The sequence below is a fragment of the Alternaria metachromatica genome, assembly GCF_023757995.1.
Source record: "Alternaria metachromatica strain BMP 0045 chromosome Unknown scaffold_51, whole genome shotgun sequence".
Classification (NCBI taxonomy): Eukaryota; Fungi; Ascomycota; class Dothideomycetes; order Pleosporales; family Pleosporaceae; genus Alternaria; species Alternaria metachromatica.
In genome coordinates this window covers 120,134-140,345 of record NW_026055542.1, presented here as the reverse complement: position 1 = coordinate 140,345, position 20,212 = coordinate 120,134, and the positions used below count along the sequence as shown (strand labels likewise).

General features: G+C 25.7%; 1 protein-coding gene across 1 annotated transcript; it reads right to left on the bottom strand.

Annotated features, from left to right (window-relative positions):
- Positions 1–17,860: 17,860 nt before the first annotated feature.
- J4E83_010768 (uncharacterized protein) lies at positions 17,861–19,734 on the bottom strand (the record flags this gene model as incomplete). The annotated part of the gene is made up of 3 exons (XM_049337648.1): positions 17,861–18,582; positions 18,667–19,539; positions 19,599–19,734. The coding sequence occupies 3 exons, from the start codon at positions 19,732–19,734 to the stop codon at positions 17,861–17,863; spliced, it is 1,731 nt and encodes a 576-aa protein (XP_049183271.1).
- Positions 19,735–20,212: the final 478 nt, after the last annotated feature.

Below are 20,212 nucleotides of genomic sequence, written 5' to 3'. Positions count from 1 at the left end.
TACTAATAGAAGCTACTAACTTAGTAGTAGTTTTTATTTAAGCTATAATAAAGATTCTTAATAACTACTTTCTAGAGGTAGCGCTCTTTATTAATAATATTAGTGTAGTAGAGCTAAAGACTAATTATAGCTAAGAAGAGACTTTACCTAGAATTTACTAATATATTCTTAAGTATGCTTAGTAGGTAGATAGAGTTCTTATTAATCTATCTTACGCCTAGGCTATAGTCTTAGTAAAGAAGTTCTACTAGAGAGTACTCTAAATAGCTATAGTAGAATATAAAGTTAATTACTAGAGCTAATACTCTACCTAAGATAAAGCTAGAAAGATTATTAAGTAGCTAGAATATTAATTAGTTAAGAAAGTGTGCTAGTTTGTTAGTATTATAGTATACTATTAATAATAAGTTTAGTATTTTTTACTTAAGGCTAAGCTACTTTTCTAGCTATTATAAAAGAATACTAAGTAGAAATAGAGAGAAGACTAGCGCGTAGTAATAAAGAATCTAAAGAATATAATTACGTTACTACTAGCGCTAGCGCTAATTAATTATAGAGAAGGCCTACTAATACTTAGCGTAAACGCCTTAAAAGTTAGAGAAGAAGCCTAGCTTAAGTAGGTAGGCTAGAGTAGTTTATAATATATAATTAGGTTTAAAAGTACGCTATAGTTAGAGTTAGAATTAAAGTAGCACTTAACTAAGCTAGAATATAAGGCACTAGTATAGGCGCTAAAGGCCTTTTAGACTTACCTTTATAGCTACTATTTTATTATTAAAACTAATACAAAGGTTCTAATTACGCAGCTTAATTAGTTATTATTAGACCTTCTAGGCTTAGTAATAAATTAGTAGTTAGTAATAATTCTTTAGTAGAACTTTAATATTATCTATATTCTAGGTAAAAAGAACGTAATCTCTAACGCGCTATTAAGATACCTCTAGCCTAAGAGTTAGAAGCCTCTAGAATAAAATAAGAATAACCTAGAGCTATTTATTAACTAGATATTAGATAAGTATAATAAAAGTAGCTTAGTACTTAATATTAAAGGTATTACTCTAAGAATACTAGTAGAGAAGTATAGTAATAACTCTAAAGAGATTATAAAGTACCTTCTTAGTCTATAAAGGCTAAGTTAACTACATAGTAATAGACTACGCTAATAGATTAAGAAGATAGCTAAGTTCTTTATAAAAGAGTAGTATCTCTTTTAGAAAGTAATAAAGCTTTACTTTATACACTAAGTATTAGATAGAGAGAATTTATAGGCTACTATAATCTAGAAAGTTTATAAGTAGCTAGGCTATAAGAGTATCTAGACTACCTTTAGAGTATTAAGCTAGTAATACTAGTAGAAAGGTATATATTAATAAGTAGTAAAGCAGCTTAGGCTTTATAATATCTACTAGTAAATACGCAGTACTAGATAAAAGGCTAAACTAGGCTTAACGTACTTTTAAGCTTTTTAGATATAGTAGACTCTAGATATTATTTATATACTTAAGGTCTAAAACTAAAAGTATTTTTTAGTTATACGTAAATATCTATTAGAATAGCTAGAGGCGTGCGTCTTAATAACTACTACTTCTAAAGTAGTTACAAAGTTTATATATAAAAAGATTTACTATAGATAAAAAGTGTCTAAGAAGCTATTAGTAGATAGAGGCACTAAGAATAAGTTAGTAGTAGAATTACTTACTAATTAGTTTAGAATCTATTATATATAGGTATTAGCCTATAACTTAAGAGCTTAAGAGCTTATTAAGAAAGAATACTAAAGCTTTATCTATAGATTAGCTAAGCTACTAAGTAACTAGGTTAATAACCTATTAGTAGTAATATAAGTAAAGCAAGTGTTACTATAAAGACTACTTAGGTATTTACTAGCCTAGCTAGTACTAGAGTAGAACCTAGTGTTACTAATTAAGCTTATAGTACCTATCTAGTAGAGCCTACTCTAAACTAAAGTTAAGTTATAAGAAGAGCTAATTACTATTTACGCTATATAGCTATAGTTTTAGAAAAAGTATTTAGAGAAAGTAGTCTATTACACTTAGCGCTTAAAGTAAGAAACTATTAAATTATATAATAATAGAAGGTTACTACTAGCTCTACTATGTAAAGAAGAGTTAGTATTAGTATAGAATGCTATTAAAAGTATTAATAAGAGCGTAGTAAGAAAGCTTAGTAACTATTAGCTAAAGCTATATTAGGTATTAAAGGTCTAGCCTAATAAGAGCTACTATTACTTAGAGAATTTAAATAGAGTAGAGTTTACTAGTACTATAAGAGCTAATTAGCTAAAGTAGTTTAAACTATTATTATAAAATATAGAGAATAATATTCTTTAAGGCTAATTAAAGCTATATCTAAACACTAATTAGATCTATCTAGTAAGACTATTACTATATAAAGCTATTAGTAAAAGAGCGCTAGTAGCTAAAGAAGAAGAATTAGAATAGAAGAATAGAGAGAGAAAGTAGTTGTAATAAGTAGTTAGTAAGAGAAGAAGAGGTATAATAATATTATAATATAAGCTTAGAGCTAAGTTTAGAGAAAAAGTTAGATTCTAATTTACTATACTACTAATTTACTCTCTAAAGTTAGCCTAATATCTAATTAAGTTCTCTACTTAAGCTACTAGAGCTATACTAATAGACTACTACTATATTACTACTAAATATTCTAAGCTAATGTTACTAGAGCGCTCTTAAAGCTTAGAGAAAGAAGAACTAGAAGAACTAGAAGTGTTAGAGCTATTAGTGCTATAATAATAATAAGAATCTATAGAAAAAGAACTTAAACTACTAGTTAATAAAGAGCTAGTAGCGCTACTTAAAGAACTAGAGTAAGAGAAATCTAAAGAACTAGCCTAAGATAAACTTAAAGAGCTAGCCTAAGATAAACCTAAAGCACTAGCACTACTATTACTCTAAGAGTAAATTAATAAAAAAGTAGAGTTAGAGATACTTAAAGCCTAATAAGTATAATAGATAGATAATATAATATTAGAGTGCTAAGAGTAAAAAGTATAGACTATTACTAGAACCTTAGCTATAAAAGGTAAAGCTTAAAGCATAGAATTAGTCTTAGAGATATTAGCTATAGTTAGAGTTAGCTAGAGAAGATATAGTATAAAATATTATACTTACTATAGAAAGAGTATTAAAAGGCGCTACTATTTAGCGCGTAGTTATTATAAGCGCTAAAGTTAAGAACTATACTCTAGTAGTAGAACTAAGCGTAGTTATAGAAGGTTTATTAAGCTTAGGCTAACTAGTATTAGTTATAGTAGTAGTTACTAAAGAAGACTTAGTTACTAGTAGTAGCTTACTAGATAACTACTATAATAGTTAGCTAGTGTAAAGAAAGTAGAAATAGAGAAGTATAAATAAGCCTTAATATTAGTACTATAATAGCCTTAATCTATGCCTAGGCTAAAAAACTAGTAGACTAAGAAGATACGCCTATTCTTAAAGTAAAGAGACACTAGAGTTAGGTAGGCTTTATTATTATTCTTATAAATAGTAAGAATTTAGAAGTAAGAGCTAAGAGTAATACCTTACGCCTATAGCTACTAGATAAAATAAGCTAGTTAGCGTATAAAGACAATGTCTATAGTTTTAGTATTATAAGTATTAACTAGAGTAAAAGTTAGTTAGAAGTCTATAGTAAAGAGAGATTAGAGTACTTATAGTACTTAGTAAAGTAAGTAGTAGCTACTTAGATAAGGTAGAGAAAGAAAGGTAAAGTAGTGTTACTATTCTTTACGCGATAGTAGCTTTTAGAAAAAGTATTCTAGTTAAGCTTTTTACTACTACCTCTATTACTACTACTACTACTACTACTAATAGAACTAGTTACGTAGCTACCTAGAGCGCTATTAATAGTTACTATAAGAAGTAGAAAAAGATTAAGAAGTAAAAAAGAGTTAGTAAAGAGCTAAAGAGGCTAGAAAAGAGTTAGAGTAGAAGAGTAGTAAGAAAAGAGAGTAAAAGAGAAAGTAAGAGACTATTAGTTTATATATAAGAAGAGCTACTACTAGTAGTTAGAGATTATAGCGCAAATTTACTTAGTAAGAGAGTTTACTACTATTATTAAGTAGTAAATATTACTATAAGGTTAGTACTAAGGCTAAATTAGGCTAGATTTAGGCTACGTAAAAGGTAATTATTACAATTTAATATTATTAGGCTTATAGTAAGAAAGTAACGTTACTATTAGAGAAGCTAGAGTTACTAAAAAAGCTTTAGATAAGCTACTTAAGAGAGCTAAGTAAAAAAGGCTAGAAAGAAAAATATAGTGTAGTAATTAGTTACCTAATTAAATTACATAATTAGAAGAAAAATAAGTACTCTAACAGCTCTTTAAGGTAGAAAGTAGCTTTCTTAGATAAGAATACTACGCTAATTACTTATTACTACTTACTTTACTCTTCTATTCTACTAATTATAGATTAAATACCTTCTACTTCTACCTAATATCTTATTATGCTATAATATCTAAATTAATAGCTAACTATTATAATTTAGTCTAATAATTTAACTTTTAACTCTAACTCTAGCTATAAGTATTAGCGCTTTAGCTTCTACTATAATAGCGTCTTATACTTTAATTATAATACTTTTAGTAGTAGTAATTATAATATATAAGCTAGCACTTAGTATAATAGCGCTTAGCGTAATAGCGCTCTACTTAATAATACTCTATAGTTAAGTACTTAACCTCTCTACTACGCTTAACTTAAAAAAGCTACTAATTAATCTTTATCTTTTTTTTTTAGAATAATAGTAGCTAATAGTTTATTTTCTAGTAGCTTTATATAAAGTAATTAGACTACTAATACTCTACTATCTTAGAGCTTTATAAAATCTAATAATTAACTAAGTTAGAGCTTTATAGTAACTAGTAACTTTAGTAATAATTATTTTTATAAGAATTATAAGCGCTTAATATTATATATTAAGTATACTTACTTAGATTATAAAAGCTTTTAGTTTAATAATTTTAATAATAAAGATATCTAAGAAACTATTAAGTCTATTTCTAAGAGTAGTATCTTTATTAATAATTATACTTTCTAGACTTAAAGTTTAGATCTTTAGTAATTTAACTACGTTAAGAACTAAAGTACTTAAGATTAAGAGAAGTAAGTATTTTTAAGTAAAAGTTATAGTTATAGTTACTTTTTTAAAGAGTTTAAAGATAAAACTTCTATATTTAAAACTTTTCTAGATTATTTATACTTAGTGTATACTAGTTATCTATATAAGTAAGTTAAAGTATTACCTAACTATAACGCTTTTTAATATCTCTAGTATAAGTATTATATTTATTAGTAGCTTTTTAATAATATTCTAGAAGCTAATTACTTTAAGTAACTTTATTAAGTTATATATTATTTATTTTATAACTCTTATAATTACTATATAAGTATAGCTAATTACTATAGTTCTAAAGTAAGTTTATAATTCTTTTCTCTTTAGCTATTTTAATAATTTACTAACTTAATAATAGCGCTAAAGTACTAAGAATACTATTAAGTATTATAAGTAGCTCTACTAAGATCTCTATACTTATAAGAAGTAAAAGAAAAAAGCTAAAAGTAGTTCTAAGATACTAGCTAAATTATTAGATAGAACTTCTAAGTCTTTAAGTAAAAAAAGCTTAAAAAGTACTTTATCTATAACTTTCTAGAACTCTAATTAATATAGTACTTATAGTAAGTTTATAATACTAAGTAAAAGAATAAAAAAGATTAATATAGGTAGTAGTTAGATAGCTTTACTTATAATTTCTACTTATAGTTATCTACTTATAGCCTTTAATCTAATACTATAATACTTAGAATATTATTATTAAAGCTTATTTTAGTAGCTACTACTACTAACTTTCTAGCTATAGACTTTTTAATTTAGAAATTAGCTACTATAAAATTAGTAGTAGAATTAGTATAGTTATTATTAGTCTTAGTAGTATAACTACTAGTTTTAGTAGTATAATTATTAGTTTTAGCTATATAATAATTATTTTTAATATTATAATTCTTAGCTATATAGTTACTAGTCTAATAGCTCTATATCTAGTATTATAAGTAATAAGTTCTACTACTATACTTAGTATTAGCTAGCTAAGGCTAAGTATAAGAAGGCGTTACTATATACTAAGTATAATTAGATATAGCTTAAGATTTATATATAGACTTACGCTACTAAGACTACTTATTTATAAGCTTAAGTTAAGAATTTTAAAAATAGCTAAAATAGTAAGCTAGCTTTTAATAAGAATAACTATAAAAGTTATAATTAGAGAAATTAGCGCTATAGTAGTTAGTAAGATAGTTACTATATAGATTAGTCTAGTAAAAAAGTTTAGTAATTTAGCTACTTTATACTTATATTAATTATTAGTAATTACTTCTTTATAGCTAAGCGCTATTTAAAGTAACTAAGATCTAGCTTAGATATAATTAATTTTTATAGTAGTAGTCTAAATAAAGATCTCTTTACTCTATCTACTTCTTAAGAATTATATATTATAAATCTTATAAGTTAAGTAGGTATTTAAACTTCTTAAACTATTATTAGATAAGTAATTTAGTTAATTTATTTATAGGTATAATTATAGCTTCTAAATACTTAATCTTAAATAATTCTTTAGTATATTTCTACTATAGCTATATATTTTAGATATTAATATACCTAAGCTAAGTATTAATATACTTATTCTTTTTAATAACTAGTCTAATAGTTTACTAATTATTATACTAAACTATCTAAAAATTTTTAAAATTAAGCGCTAGCTTTTTAAGAAAGCGCTTAAGTGCTATAGCTTTCTTAGTAGTATACTTAAGAGTAAGTAGCTTTACTTCTATAGTAAAGATAGTAACTATACTTTACTTTATAGCTTTTTAAAAGATTATATCTTTATATAATATAGTAATATATTTATAAAATAATTAGTAGATCTCTAAGTTATTAGTAAAGAATATATCTCTAGTAATTATTAAATTAGACTTATTATAGTTACTATACTAGATTATATTAAAATAAGTATAGTAGAGATATATAATTACTTACTCTATAGTTTTCTTATACTTATTACTTAAGTTTATAAGAAAGTGTAAAAGCTTTAAAGTAGTATATACTATATTTAGTTAAAGTATAATTACTATATAAAGTATAAAGCTAACTATTTTCTAGTATTTTTTAATCTTAGACTTAGTTACTTTTTTAGTATTCTTAATTAGCTTCTCTAATAGTAAAAGTATTAAAGAAAAAGATCTATCTTTAAGCTTAAACTTCTTAAGTATCTTATTTATATATATATTATAAATAAGTATAATTATCTTTAGATATTAGTTTTTAATTTTATAAATACTAAGAAACTACTCTATATCTCTCTAATCTTAGATTTTATACTTACTAGAGATTTTAGCTTATATAGCTATTATACATTACTTTATACTTTTATAATAAAGTAATAAAATATTATTAATATAAAAAAAAATAAGAATTTTATATTCTTAATTAAAGAAGAGATAGAGCTCTTCTTAAGAAGCTATTATACTAATAGCTCTTAGTATTTCTAAGAACTTCTTATACTATAATAGTAAAGAGTTCTATAATTTATAAAGTATATAGTTAAGCTATATATATAATTCTAGCTTTCTAAAGCTATCTAGTATCTTATAGATTACTAGATTCTTTACTATAATCTTTATATTAAGAAATACTTCTATAATATTAAACAATTTAATCTTTAAATTACTTTAAATAGTAATTACTATTATAGTATAAAAGAACTTTATAGTAAGTATTACTCTATAAGTAGAGTTAATTAAGTTCTTTTTCTAGAGATTACTATATACTATAATTTAAGCTTTATATTTAAAAAGATAGCTATTCTAATTATACTTATAATTTTATATCTATTTTAATAGAAGTAGCTAATTTTAGACTTATAACTTATAGATTTCTATCTAGGTTCTCTTCTTACTTAGCTAATTAATCTCTCTTTTAAAAGTATCTTTAAAAAGCGTATATATTAAATACTAGATTAGTTATTTCTATAACTTAAGCAGCTCTTAAAGATTATTATAGTATTAGTAAGTAGTTTTTAGCTTATACTTACTAAGTGTAGTAGCTATAATAATAGAGTTAATAGTGTTATAGCTAGCTTAATTATTCTAGTCTTTTTAAAAACTAGAAAAGTAAGTCTTATAAAAGTTAATCTAGGCTTACTTATTAACTAAGCTCTTAATTACTATATTTATACTACTTATACTATTATTTTCTAGTTAATTACTAAGCTAAGTAAACTATTTACTTTTATCTTTTAGATATTTTAATAGTTAATAGATATTTATAGAAAGAGAGCGCTTAAACTCTTTATCTATAACTTATTTACTATAGCGTATTTTAGAGAATTTAGCTATTAGCTAATCTTATAGCTATATTAATTATTAAGAAAAGACTACTAGTTTAGATAGTATACTTCTTAGTCTCTTTAGCGCTTACTCTAGTTAAGTAAGTTTTTTATCTATTTCTATAGAACTAGAGTTTATTATAATAAGCTTAATAAATAGAGTTAGATCTTCTAATTTATATATAGAAGGCTTTCTACTTCTAGACTCTAATAAGTTAGCTTTCTTAAGTATATATACTACTCTTTAACTATTAGAAACTTTATAATTACTTTAATTACTTATCTCTAAAATTTTATACTTAGACGTAGGTTCTAGAGTAGTAAGTCTAGTAGAAAGCTACTAATTATTAGAAATTTCTAATAGAATACTAGCTTTATACTCTATCTTTATTAAATTAATAAAGCTTTAATTATATTTAATAAGTAAACTAACTTTATTACTTTAATTATAGCTTATATTATTTCTAAGATCTTACTTAGTAGTTAATAGCTTTACTATACTTACTATTTAATTAATAGAAAGAATATTAAACTTCTTTATAAAATTAATAAGCTTACTATTATTAAGTATTTTAATCTACTTAATTACTTAATCTCTAGTTAGCTTCTCTTTATACTTACTTTAATAGAACCTCTACTTATTAAAGATAATATTATAAGTTAAAATTATTTAATTAATTACTAGTACTTATATATAATATATATTAAAAGCTTAATAGCTAATAAGATATTCTATATAGCTATAAGACTTAACTTTAAAGTTTTAATAGTACTTTCTAGCTACGTAATTACTATTAAGTAGATACGCTTAATAGCTATAAGTATAGATTTTACTTTAATCTAAGTAAAGATTAGTAGCTTAGTGCCTAATCTTAGATAGCTAATAATATTAAAAATACTTTCTAAACTATTTATATAATATCTAATTTAGAGATTAATAGCTATAAAGCTATAATAGACTTATTCTATAGAGTTAAGCTACTATATTTATAATTACTAGCTAGAGTCTAGCTAGAAGATTAGCGCTTATATATATCTTAATTAACTTAGTAATAAGCTTTTAGCTAGCTCTTTTTACTAAGCTATTAGGCTTATAAATATATAGTAAAAGTATTATAATTATAATTCTCTTCTTTTTAGCCTATTTTTTATATCTTAAGTACTCTCTCTAAGGTAATTTTATAGTATTATTATTCTAATAAATTTCTATAATCTTCTACTAATAGTAGCGCTTAACTATAGCTATAAAGCTTATAATAACTTCTATTATAGAGTTTAGTGTCTTATTCTTTAGATTATATTTATATAGCTTATCTAAATAATTTTTCTTAATAATTAAAGCTTATTTATTAAGTATATAGCTTATAGAGAAGTTAAATAAATTCTATAATACTCTAAAGAAAGAATATAGTAATAGCTTATAAAAATAATAAGAAATTCTTTAAAATATATAAATAGTAGTGTAATTATTATATTTACTATAATATATACTTATAATCTTTATATTTTAGATAGCTTTTATAAAAGCTTTAAGAGCTTACTTACTTAAGTATCTAGATCTTTAGTGCTAAAAATTAGTGTTACTAGTATATAATTATAAAACTTATAAGTAGATAATAGTATTTATAATACTAGAATTAGAAGAATAGATAGAAGTATTATATTTAATAAATAAAAGGTTAAATCTATACTTAAGAGTTATAAGAATAATAAATACCTTTAGCGTACTTATTCTAATTATATAATTATAGCCTATATACTATATACTACTATTTCTAAAAAGCTTTTCTAAGATAATATTAGTATAAAAACTAAAGATAACTTTAACACTAGTAAGTATAAAATTAGCTATTTTAAGTTTCTTAGAAGTACTAAAAATAAAATAAAGTATATAATTAGTAATACTAATTACTAGAAGAATCTAGCTACTAGCTTTTACTATTTCTCTATTAGTCTTAATAAAGAAACTAAGCTTAATTAAAGCTTTATTATTAACTAAGTAAACTATAGCTCTACTATTAAGAATTATACTAGCTAAAAGTGTATAAAACTTAAAGCTTATACTAAAAATAGAAGGTCTAAACTTAGTAATTAGCTTTTTAGAGTAAATAATTATTAAAACTATATTACTAAAATACTTAAAAGCTAAAGCGCTTATCTTTTAGCTAGATTACTTAATCTTCTTATATAAACTACTTTACTTCTCTTTATAATAGCGCTTTTAGATTTTTTACTTATTTTAAGCTAAGAGTTCTATTAGTAGAATATCTAGTAGTCTAGATCTAGTAATTATAGTTTATAATTAGAAATATAAGATAAGCTTTTACTTATACTTTATATTAGGTTTATAGAAGTAAGGCTTACGTAGTAAGCTTAACTACTTCTTACTTAACTTAGTAAAAGTAAAAATTTAACTTATAGCTATATTAAAGATTATATTAGCTTTTTTTTTTTTTAGTAGTAATTAATATTTTTTAAAAAATAATACTAAATACTTTACTAAAATTATTAAAACTTAATATATTCTTTCTAAAAGCTATAGTAAATAATTAATTATATTACTACTAGTAGGCTTACTTAGAGTTAAACTTCTTAACTATAGTAAGAAAGTTAGTAATTATAAAAAGTTTTTAAACTTTTAAAAGCTTAAAAATCTTTACTTCTTAGTAGAGTATTAACTAGTTAGTAAACTACTTCTTAGTAGTACTTCTTTAAGTCTTTTTAAAATAAGTATAATACTTTATATAAACTATATATTATATAGTTTAATTAGTAGAAGTAAGTATAGTTTTAAGAGTCTTTATAAAAGACTAAACTATTCTTTTATTATTACTTATAGTTATAAGTAATAAGTAATTAAATATAATAGTATATATAATCTAGTTTTTAATATTATTAATCTTTTTACTCTTTTTTAACTACTACTTAGACTTATAGTTCTAGTAGACTATAAATATAGTACTATTCTTAGTTTTATAATTATAATCTTATAAGAAAGTATTATACTTATAAATAGCTTTATTATACTTATTCTTTTAATTTTTAGTTAGCTTTATAAAAAGAGAAGCTAAAGCTATAGACTCTAGAACTAGAAGGTTAAAGAACTTAAGCTTTTAAGTATCTATATATTTAATATCTAAAAAGTTAAAATTAATCTCTTTTTAGATACTTTTTTTATTATAGTATTACTTAAAAAGTATAAACTAGGTATTTTAGTTAAATTACTTCTTAAGAAGTATACTTATAGCTATAATAGCTATATTATAATTACTTATATCTATAAAGTTAGAGTATAGAATTAATATAGTAATATAGAGAATAATAAAAAAGTAGATAGTAATTAAGTAATTATATAGAAGAAGTTCTAATTATAAAATATTTAGAGAGAGTAGAGTAGAAATAAGATTAACTAATCTATCTTCTAGTAAGCTTTAATATATAGTAGAAATTAGTTTTATAATTAAGTAGCTAAGCTTATAACTATTAGAGCTAGAGATAATTAATAATTAAAAATAAATAAGTATATTATAATTAATCTATTCTAAAAAAAAGTTAGAATAAAATCTCTAGCTATATATCTAAGAGCTAAGCAATTACATGTCTATAATTAAGTAATTATAACTACTCTCTAACTTTAATAATTAGCCTAATTATAAGTTTATAGTTATTATTATTATTATTATTATTAATTACTAGTCTATATATAAGCTATCTAGAATATAAAGGTAAATAGTATAATAGTAGAGAAAGTAAGAGATATCTCTACTTCTATCTTAAAAAGCTTCTCTACTATAGTTAGAATATATAGTATCTAATTCTAGTACTAATAAATAAGTATCTTATAGCGTATAAAGTTCTTCTAATAATTAGTTTATCTAGAACTTTTACTAGTAGTAATAAAGTCTTACTAACGTATATACTATACTTTAGTATAGACTTTAAGCGCTATAGAATTACTTATTAGTATAATAAAAATAGAGCTTAGGTAGTAAATATTAATACTTAAAAACTTATTTAATATATAGTATACTAATATATAATCTATATTAAATTTAAAAGCTAGCTTAGTATAGTAGTATACTTAATCTATTATTTCTTTAAACTACTAGTTCTTAATAATATAGCTTATAAGCTTAAATTTACTTAGTCTATACTTAGTAATAACTATAGTAGTCTTAGTTATAGTAGTTATAAAATAGTTTATATATATCTTAGAAATAATAAAAGCTTTTATAAATAATATAGTTACTATATTAATAGATAGAGAGAAAGAAGATATAAAAGATATAGAAGATAAGAAAAATAAAAAAGATAAGAAAGATAAGAAAGATAAGAAAGATAAGAAAGATAAGAAAGATAAGAAAAATAAGAAAGATAAGAAAGATAAAAAAGATAAGAGAAAAAAAAAAAAAGTAAGTAGAGAATTTTACTTTTTATAACTATAGCTAAAGAGTTAAGTATAATTATATATATAAGACTTTTTTACTACTATTTTAGAATAGCTATTACATAATAGATTTAGAGTTACTACTAACTAAGAGTTATAAACTACTATACTTTACTACTTTTCTACCTTATAGCTTTATTTTAGAAATAGCTTTAAATACTTCTTAGACGTTTATTACTATTCTTCTATAGTTATAGCTCTTTTTATCTTCTACTTCTATATAGAGCTTCTAGAGAGTAATAAAATATATATATAACTTTTAAATACCTTTTTAAGTATCTCTACGCCTTTAGAATTAGAGTATTTAAAACGCGTAAATACTCTTTTATTTCTCTTTTTTTATAGTCTTTATAAAATCTAAGTTTATAAAGCTTAGAAGCTTTAAACTTTATAGCTTAGTTTTAATTTCTAGAACTTTTAAAAGAATATATACTACTACTTAATATAAAATAAAGTATTTAGAAAATATACCTATATTGTAATTATATACTATATTACTTAACTACGTTATACCTATATTTCTGTACTAGTACACTTAATAAAGTAATAAGAAATAAAGAAATAGGTTATTAGATTTAAATATAATTTTAATAAAGATTAGATAATATTACTCTAATACTAGAGTATTAATATAATATAGTCTAAAATAGATATATAACTATAAAGCTACTTAAAAAGAATTAGTAAAGCTTAGTATAGAAAGTAGTAGTAAGAGCTTAAAACTTATTAGTATAGATAAAGAATATATAAGTAGATAATAGTAAATATAAATAGTAGTTATAGTAGTTATATACTATAGCTAATATAGCTAGACTTATAAGTAATTCTATATAAAATATAAAATACTAGTACTTAAATAAGTATTATAAAAGTATTATATAAGTATTATATAAGTATTATATAAGTATTATATAAGTATTATATAAGTATTATATAAGTATTATATAAGTATTATATAAGTATTATTACTCTACTTATAGAGCTATATATACTTAACTTACACTAGATAAAAGTAGATATACTAATTAGAGAATAGAAGTAATTATTTAATTAGCTATAAAATATAATTATAGTAAGTATTACTATAATTATAAAAATTAGTATTTTATAAACTTACTATAGTAGGTTAATATAATATATTATATTACGTTACTATTCTAAGCTTTAGTAAGAAATATTAAAACTTTAGATAGATGTAATACGTACGTATAGAGTAAGATATAATATCTATATTACTAGATAAAAGTAATATAATAAGTATATAGTATAAACTATAGTATAAAAAGTTTAAATAGAAGTAAAAGTATAGTATAAGATATAGACTCTAAGGCCTATATAACTCTTATATCTTTAAAAATCTAGTTAATACCTTTTAGTAAAGTTTAGAAAGTAGAGCGTCTTAATTCTATCTAGAATTACTTTAGATTTTATATCTAATAATATAATATATAGTTTCTAACTCTTATAAAGTAGCTTTATAAAGTATAATTCTTATAAAGTAATAGTTTATATATCTTTAATACTCTTCTATAGTCTTCTTAAAATTTATTATAGCTTATTACTACTATAAGAAAAAGTATAAAATACCTCTTTTTAGCTATATACGCTCTATCTCTAGTCTTAGTAGCTATAATTAGGTATAGAGAAATATATACCTAGGCTATTTACCTACCTAGCTATTTACTCTAGTTAGCTTAGTTTATTATTTAGTATATACTTTAAGTTAGTTTAAAGCTTTATACTAGTAGTAGACTTACTAAATTACTTCTTAGAGTTATAGTTCTTATACTAGTTAATAGTTTAAATTACTATTAGTAATATATAATAAATATAAAGTATTTAGTTTATTATAATTATATACGTAGTAATTATAATAGAGATAGTATAAATATAAGTATTATAGGTTATAAAATTAAGCTTCTATTAGAGAGTTTTAGAGTTTACTATTAAGTTTAAACTAGTAATATTTTATTACGTAATTATATAATAATATTATTATATAATTACTTTATTCTAAAAAAGATATATAATAAGCTCTATCTTTTAGACCTAGAGAGATAATTATTTTATTATTTTATTTCTACTTAATACTTTCTTCTAAAGTAAGCTTTTTGTATAAATATTAAGAAAATAACACTTTTCTTCTAATATAAATTTCTTTATATTTCTAGCTACTATAATATAATTACTAAATTCTAGCTACTTAGTAAGTACTTTTTATATCTTTTTACTTTATAAATAAAGCTAGTATTATAAAAATATATAGAGAATAAGTTAATTATTAAGTAGAAATCTAAATCTTAAGTAGTAATACTTATAGCTTAAAGAGCTACTAATTCTAAAGAGATAAGAACTATTACTAGTACTCTAAAGAATATATAACTAAATCTTTTATCTACTTTTAGAAATATAGTATTAAGTAAGTAAGCTAAGGCTTAGAGTCTTAGCGCTACTACTTCTAAGATAGTTATAGCTTCTAAATCTTTTAGATAAGCTAAAAAGCTATTTTAATACTAAATACTTTATAAAAGAATTATTATATAATTATATATACTTATTAGCTTATAACTAATAGAGTAATATATTTTAAAGCTTTATAGTTAGAATATATATACTAAAATCTTAGTAAAAGCGCGCTTTTTCTATTTTTTATACTTATATAATAATAATATTAAGAACTCTAAAGATTAAAGATATAAGTAGCTTATATCTAATACTAAACGCTACGTTATAGTGTTAATATATACTTTTAAATAATTAATAAGTTTTCTAGATAATTATAAGTCTATATAAAACTAATCTCTAACTAGTTATATTACTTTACTATCTTATTAAGAAGCTCTACTAAGTAACTTTATTATTACTATATTAATTACTTTTTATATAACTATATTACTATTATAAAGATTATATAAGCTACTTTATATTTACTATAGTTAGAAAAGAAACTATTAAAGAGGCTGTTTTAAAAGCTATTCTAGTACCTATAGAATAAGATACTATTTATATAATAAGAGATATAATCTAGACTTTCTACTCTAAATATATATATTCTAGAGCTATTAATATTTCTATTAATATTTTTATTAATATTTCTATTAATATTTCTATTATTCTAAAGAGTTATCTAGCTAAAGTAAAGCTTTTTATTATTTCTTTTTCTATTCTTACCTTTAAGAAGCTTACTAAGAAGATATATAATATATTTTATAGACACTATTATTATATTTCTAAAAGCTAGATAGAGAATTATCTTATTAGTAAGCTAACTAGAAAAGAGCTATTAATTATAATTACTATTTATATCTATAACTTTATATATAAAGTAAAGCTAAGAATAAAGCCTTTACTATTTTTATATATAGAGTAGACTTAACTTTAGTAATATAGTAGTAAAACTAGTAATATAATAATAGGCTAAATAGCTATTAGGCTTAAGAGTTAGTATACTAGATAAAGCTAAGTCTAAATAGTGTTTAGATAAGAATAATAACTATATATATATATATAATATAATAAATAATATTAAGTATCTATTCTAATAGAAATACTTCTAACCTCTCTACTATAGTAATATAGTACTATCTCTAGAATTCTTAGAATAAATAATAAGAAATAGAAAATAAAAGATTTAGTATTTATAGCTTATTTTCTTTTATCTAATACTATTACTTAGATAAATACTATAGTTATATATTATAGTTACTTTAAATAAGACTTATCTACTAGTAGTTATTATATTAATATTACTAGCTAAGAATAAAAATAAAGTTATAATTAATAGCTAAGAATAGATATAGTAAGTTTTATTAGTAGTATTTCTATTACTATATCTTATATTATTTCTAGTTATTTCTAGTTATAGTATAAACTAGAAAGTTATATAAGTAAGTATAGAATAAGTCTATAAGCTAAATTAACTATATTACTATAGTAATATATACTAAATTAATATTAAAATTATTTAGTAGTTCTAAAAGAGACTAGCTTAAAGTCTTTTAACATTTTTTAATATCTTTTAATATTATTTTACTATAAAGATAACTAAATTAGACTTAAGATACTAGAGAATAAGTTAATATACTATATTATATTAGATTAATACTTAAAGTAAAATATAGTTCTTAGAGTTTAAAATTACTAGATAAATATATAGTAGTAAGCTAATAAAGTATATTACTTTTATATATAGTTTTACTAAGTATACTATAATATTAATAGAAAAGTTATTCTAGTAGCTAGTATTATATATATTTTAGAACTTTAGTACTTTTTACTATTAAAGCTAAATAGTAAAGTAGCTAAGCTATATCTAAATATACTTAGAGTTCTACTTATTATTCTAAATTAGTATAAGAAATATTTATTCTTTAAATATTTCTATCTTAAAAATTATATAAAAGCTATTATATATTATAATATTAAATTATTTAAAGTAGAATAAGTACTAGAAGTATTTTTTACTATAGGCTTTAGATTACTAAACTTAGTAGTAGATATAAGAAAGCTTTTAAAAGCTTTAATAAGTTACTATATATTAATTATTGTGTTTAGACCTTTTATTTACGCGCTAGTAGGATTTATGTTATCTTATTATTGTACAACAACCTACAAGTAAGTATACAGCCTTAGCGACGGATCTAGAGCTACCCTCGGATCGCTCGGTCGAGATTATCACCTGCGTTCATTTCGGAGCGAGGAATCAGGGGAGAATGGTGATGCTCACGGTGGTGAAGGGAGCGTACGACAGCTTGGCATACGGCTGGTCGGGTGTTTGTTTGACTAATGAGGTGAGAGTCCTAGGGGCCATTAGGTTCATGTTGAACGTGTTCCATCGGCAGCTCATTTCGCTACCTCATTGCACTCATGAACTTCGAAATGAGGATGGCCATGTCTTTCGAGTGATGCATCTTGCCAAACACGATGTTGAATCTCGTTCCACCCTGTATGTGCCGTGCCGAAGCAGTTCCTATGCCTTGTAGAGATTCACTCTTCCGGCTCTACGTTCTCATCCACACCGTACTCTTCGACGATCCAAGCACAGTACTTCTCCCACTTGCTCACCCACTCCTTCAATCTTTGTGCCCGTACTCCCTTCCCAAACATTCCATCCTTGACATCCTGGGTCCACTCTTTCGCAGTGTAATCATCCAGACTAGCCCAACGCACGCTGTTTTCCGCCAATGAGCCCAGGCCTTCAAGACCAAGATTTTCCCATCCTTGAAGCGCTTGCCAAAAGTCGTGCGACATGCCCGATACGCCTTGACCAAGGATAGTGGGATCATCGTTGCAAAGCGAGCAAGGAACTCCGCGGGCTAGCAGCGCTGGTAGAGGATGCGACATGATGCTCGAGCAAAGTCTTAGCACTTCATTGGATACTGGGCAGCTCTCCACCAAGATCCTCTTCTCCTTAACCATGTCGATAAGGAGTGGATGCTTGTAAAGGCTGAACCCGTGTCCTATGCGTCGCGTACCCAAGATAATAGCGTCAAAGAGATTCTCGTCAGTGGAGTCGCCGTCACCAAGCGTTTCCCCGGCATGGAAGAAGAAAGGTATGTCGACCCCTTCCTGAGCGCAGGCCTTGCGAAACCAGAAAAGCTCGGGTGCAAGGTCCGAAAGCGGGCGGCCGAGATCTTCCTGGCCCACGAGGTCGTAGCCTGCGATAATCTCGGGGAATTCGATCTTCATCTCGATGCATTGCTTCATGCCTGGCCGATTGTTAGTATGGTAATACAAAAGCTCCCAGACGCGATGATAGTGGACGAGATGTGTGCGAGTGGCAAGCAACTTACTCTCAATCACCTGCTTCTTTCCGAACTGTCTGATGGTCGTCCAGATCATTCTAGCGCCCCAAAAGTCTTTTCCGTCCTCACTCGCCTTGAACTTCTCAATCTCGTCCGCCAGATGCTCAAGCAAATTGAAGTGATCCGAGTCCCAGATCTCTTTTTTGCTGCTGCGGTAGGGCGTATAGAACGCTGCACGCAAGTCAACGTAGTATACGCCATCGTCGACTAGAGCCTTGCACATCCTGCGTACAAACTTGCGGAATATGGGCTCGTAGTATATGAGGGAGCCGAGAATAGGAAAGCATGATATGAACTTGCGCCATACTTCGTTGGGACCTTCGTGATGAGAGAGGTGCTCTGAATGGGTAATAGTGACGCGGGACCGAATCCATTCGATGAAGGCCTTCTTGCCACCATTTGGAAAGGTATCCGCGGCTTGATTTACAGGCACCGCGGTGTTCGCAGTGTAGCTGTCGTTCCATATTGAAGCGTCACCGTTCGCGTCCTTGGAGTAGGTGAAGGAGAAGCCGGTTTTGCGCCTGGTCTTGTCGTCGGTGATGGGACTATCAGCAATAACGCAGACACCCTCAGTGTTGAAAGCTTCTTCAAGCGCCCAGTCAAGGTCCACCATGGCTTCCAAGTGACAGTGCAAGAGTGCGCCTTTCGGCATTCGCTTGACTATCTGCCACAGCTTGCTCTTCTCCATGCGCTCCTTGGCAAGTGAGAACATCATGCCTGGAAAGACATCGACATGTTCGGTTAGTAAGCTGTCTTCGTATTCCTTTGTCCAGAGAGTCTGTTGCTCCTCAAATCGAATCTGGGAGACGATGGCGCATGCTTCCTGGGCCATGGGCGATAGATTCTGGCGGAAAAGATAGTCTGGATGTGGTTAGACCACTGCACATGCTGAACAGTGACGAACATTTTGGTTCACGAACCGCTTCGTTGTCTCTTCTCTTGCTGAACCAAAGCGTCTCGGCCCTGTAAGTACTGTTGGATGAATGGGTCGCTTAGGTTCGGGACGCCTTCGGCCTGCGCCCACTCGTCGTCGTTCGCAGCATCGTTCGTAGTCATGATAGCGACTGTGTCTGCGGCTCAGAATAACAAATGTTTGGTGAAGGAAATGTTGTTCACAATTTGTTGCAAGAGTGTCAGACGCCGCCCTATCGGTGACTTCCGCGAGTTCCTTCCTGAATGGAGCTAGTGACTGCTGACGTAACCGGGTCTAAGTCGTGCCAAGAGCGGCGAGATACGGAGGCCTGCACAGATTACATGTACCAGCAGGGCACGCGGGAACACAGGGAATGCTGTCTTTCACTCTTCGAATGTGAAGTCTAAACCGCACCGCAATCGCCACAATTGTCCGATTCACAGCACGCGCTCTTGACGCGTTGGGGCTTTGCTTATCGATTGCCTAGCGCGCGTTGGTGCATGCGCGGGGCGGTAGCGGGTGATGGCAGCTGCACGGTCGCCTGCGATGGCATAACACATCATCTGCGCTCCATAGCACCGCAACCTCGACGCTAGACGGCGGAACCTCGCCCTGTGATCA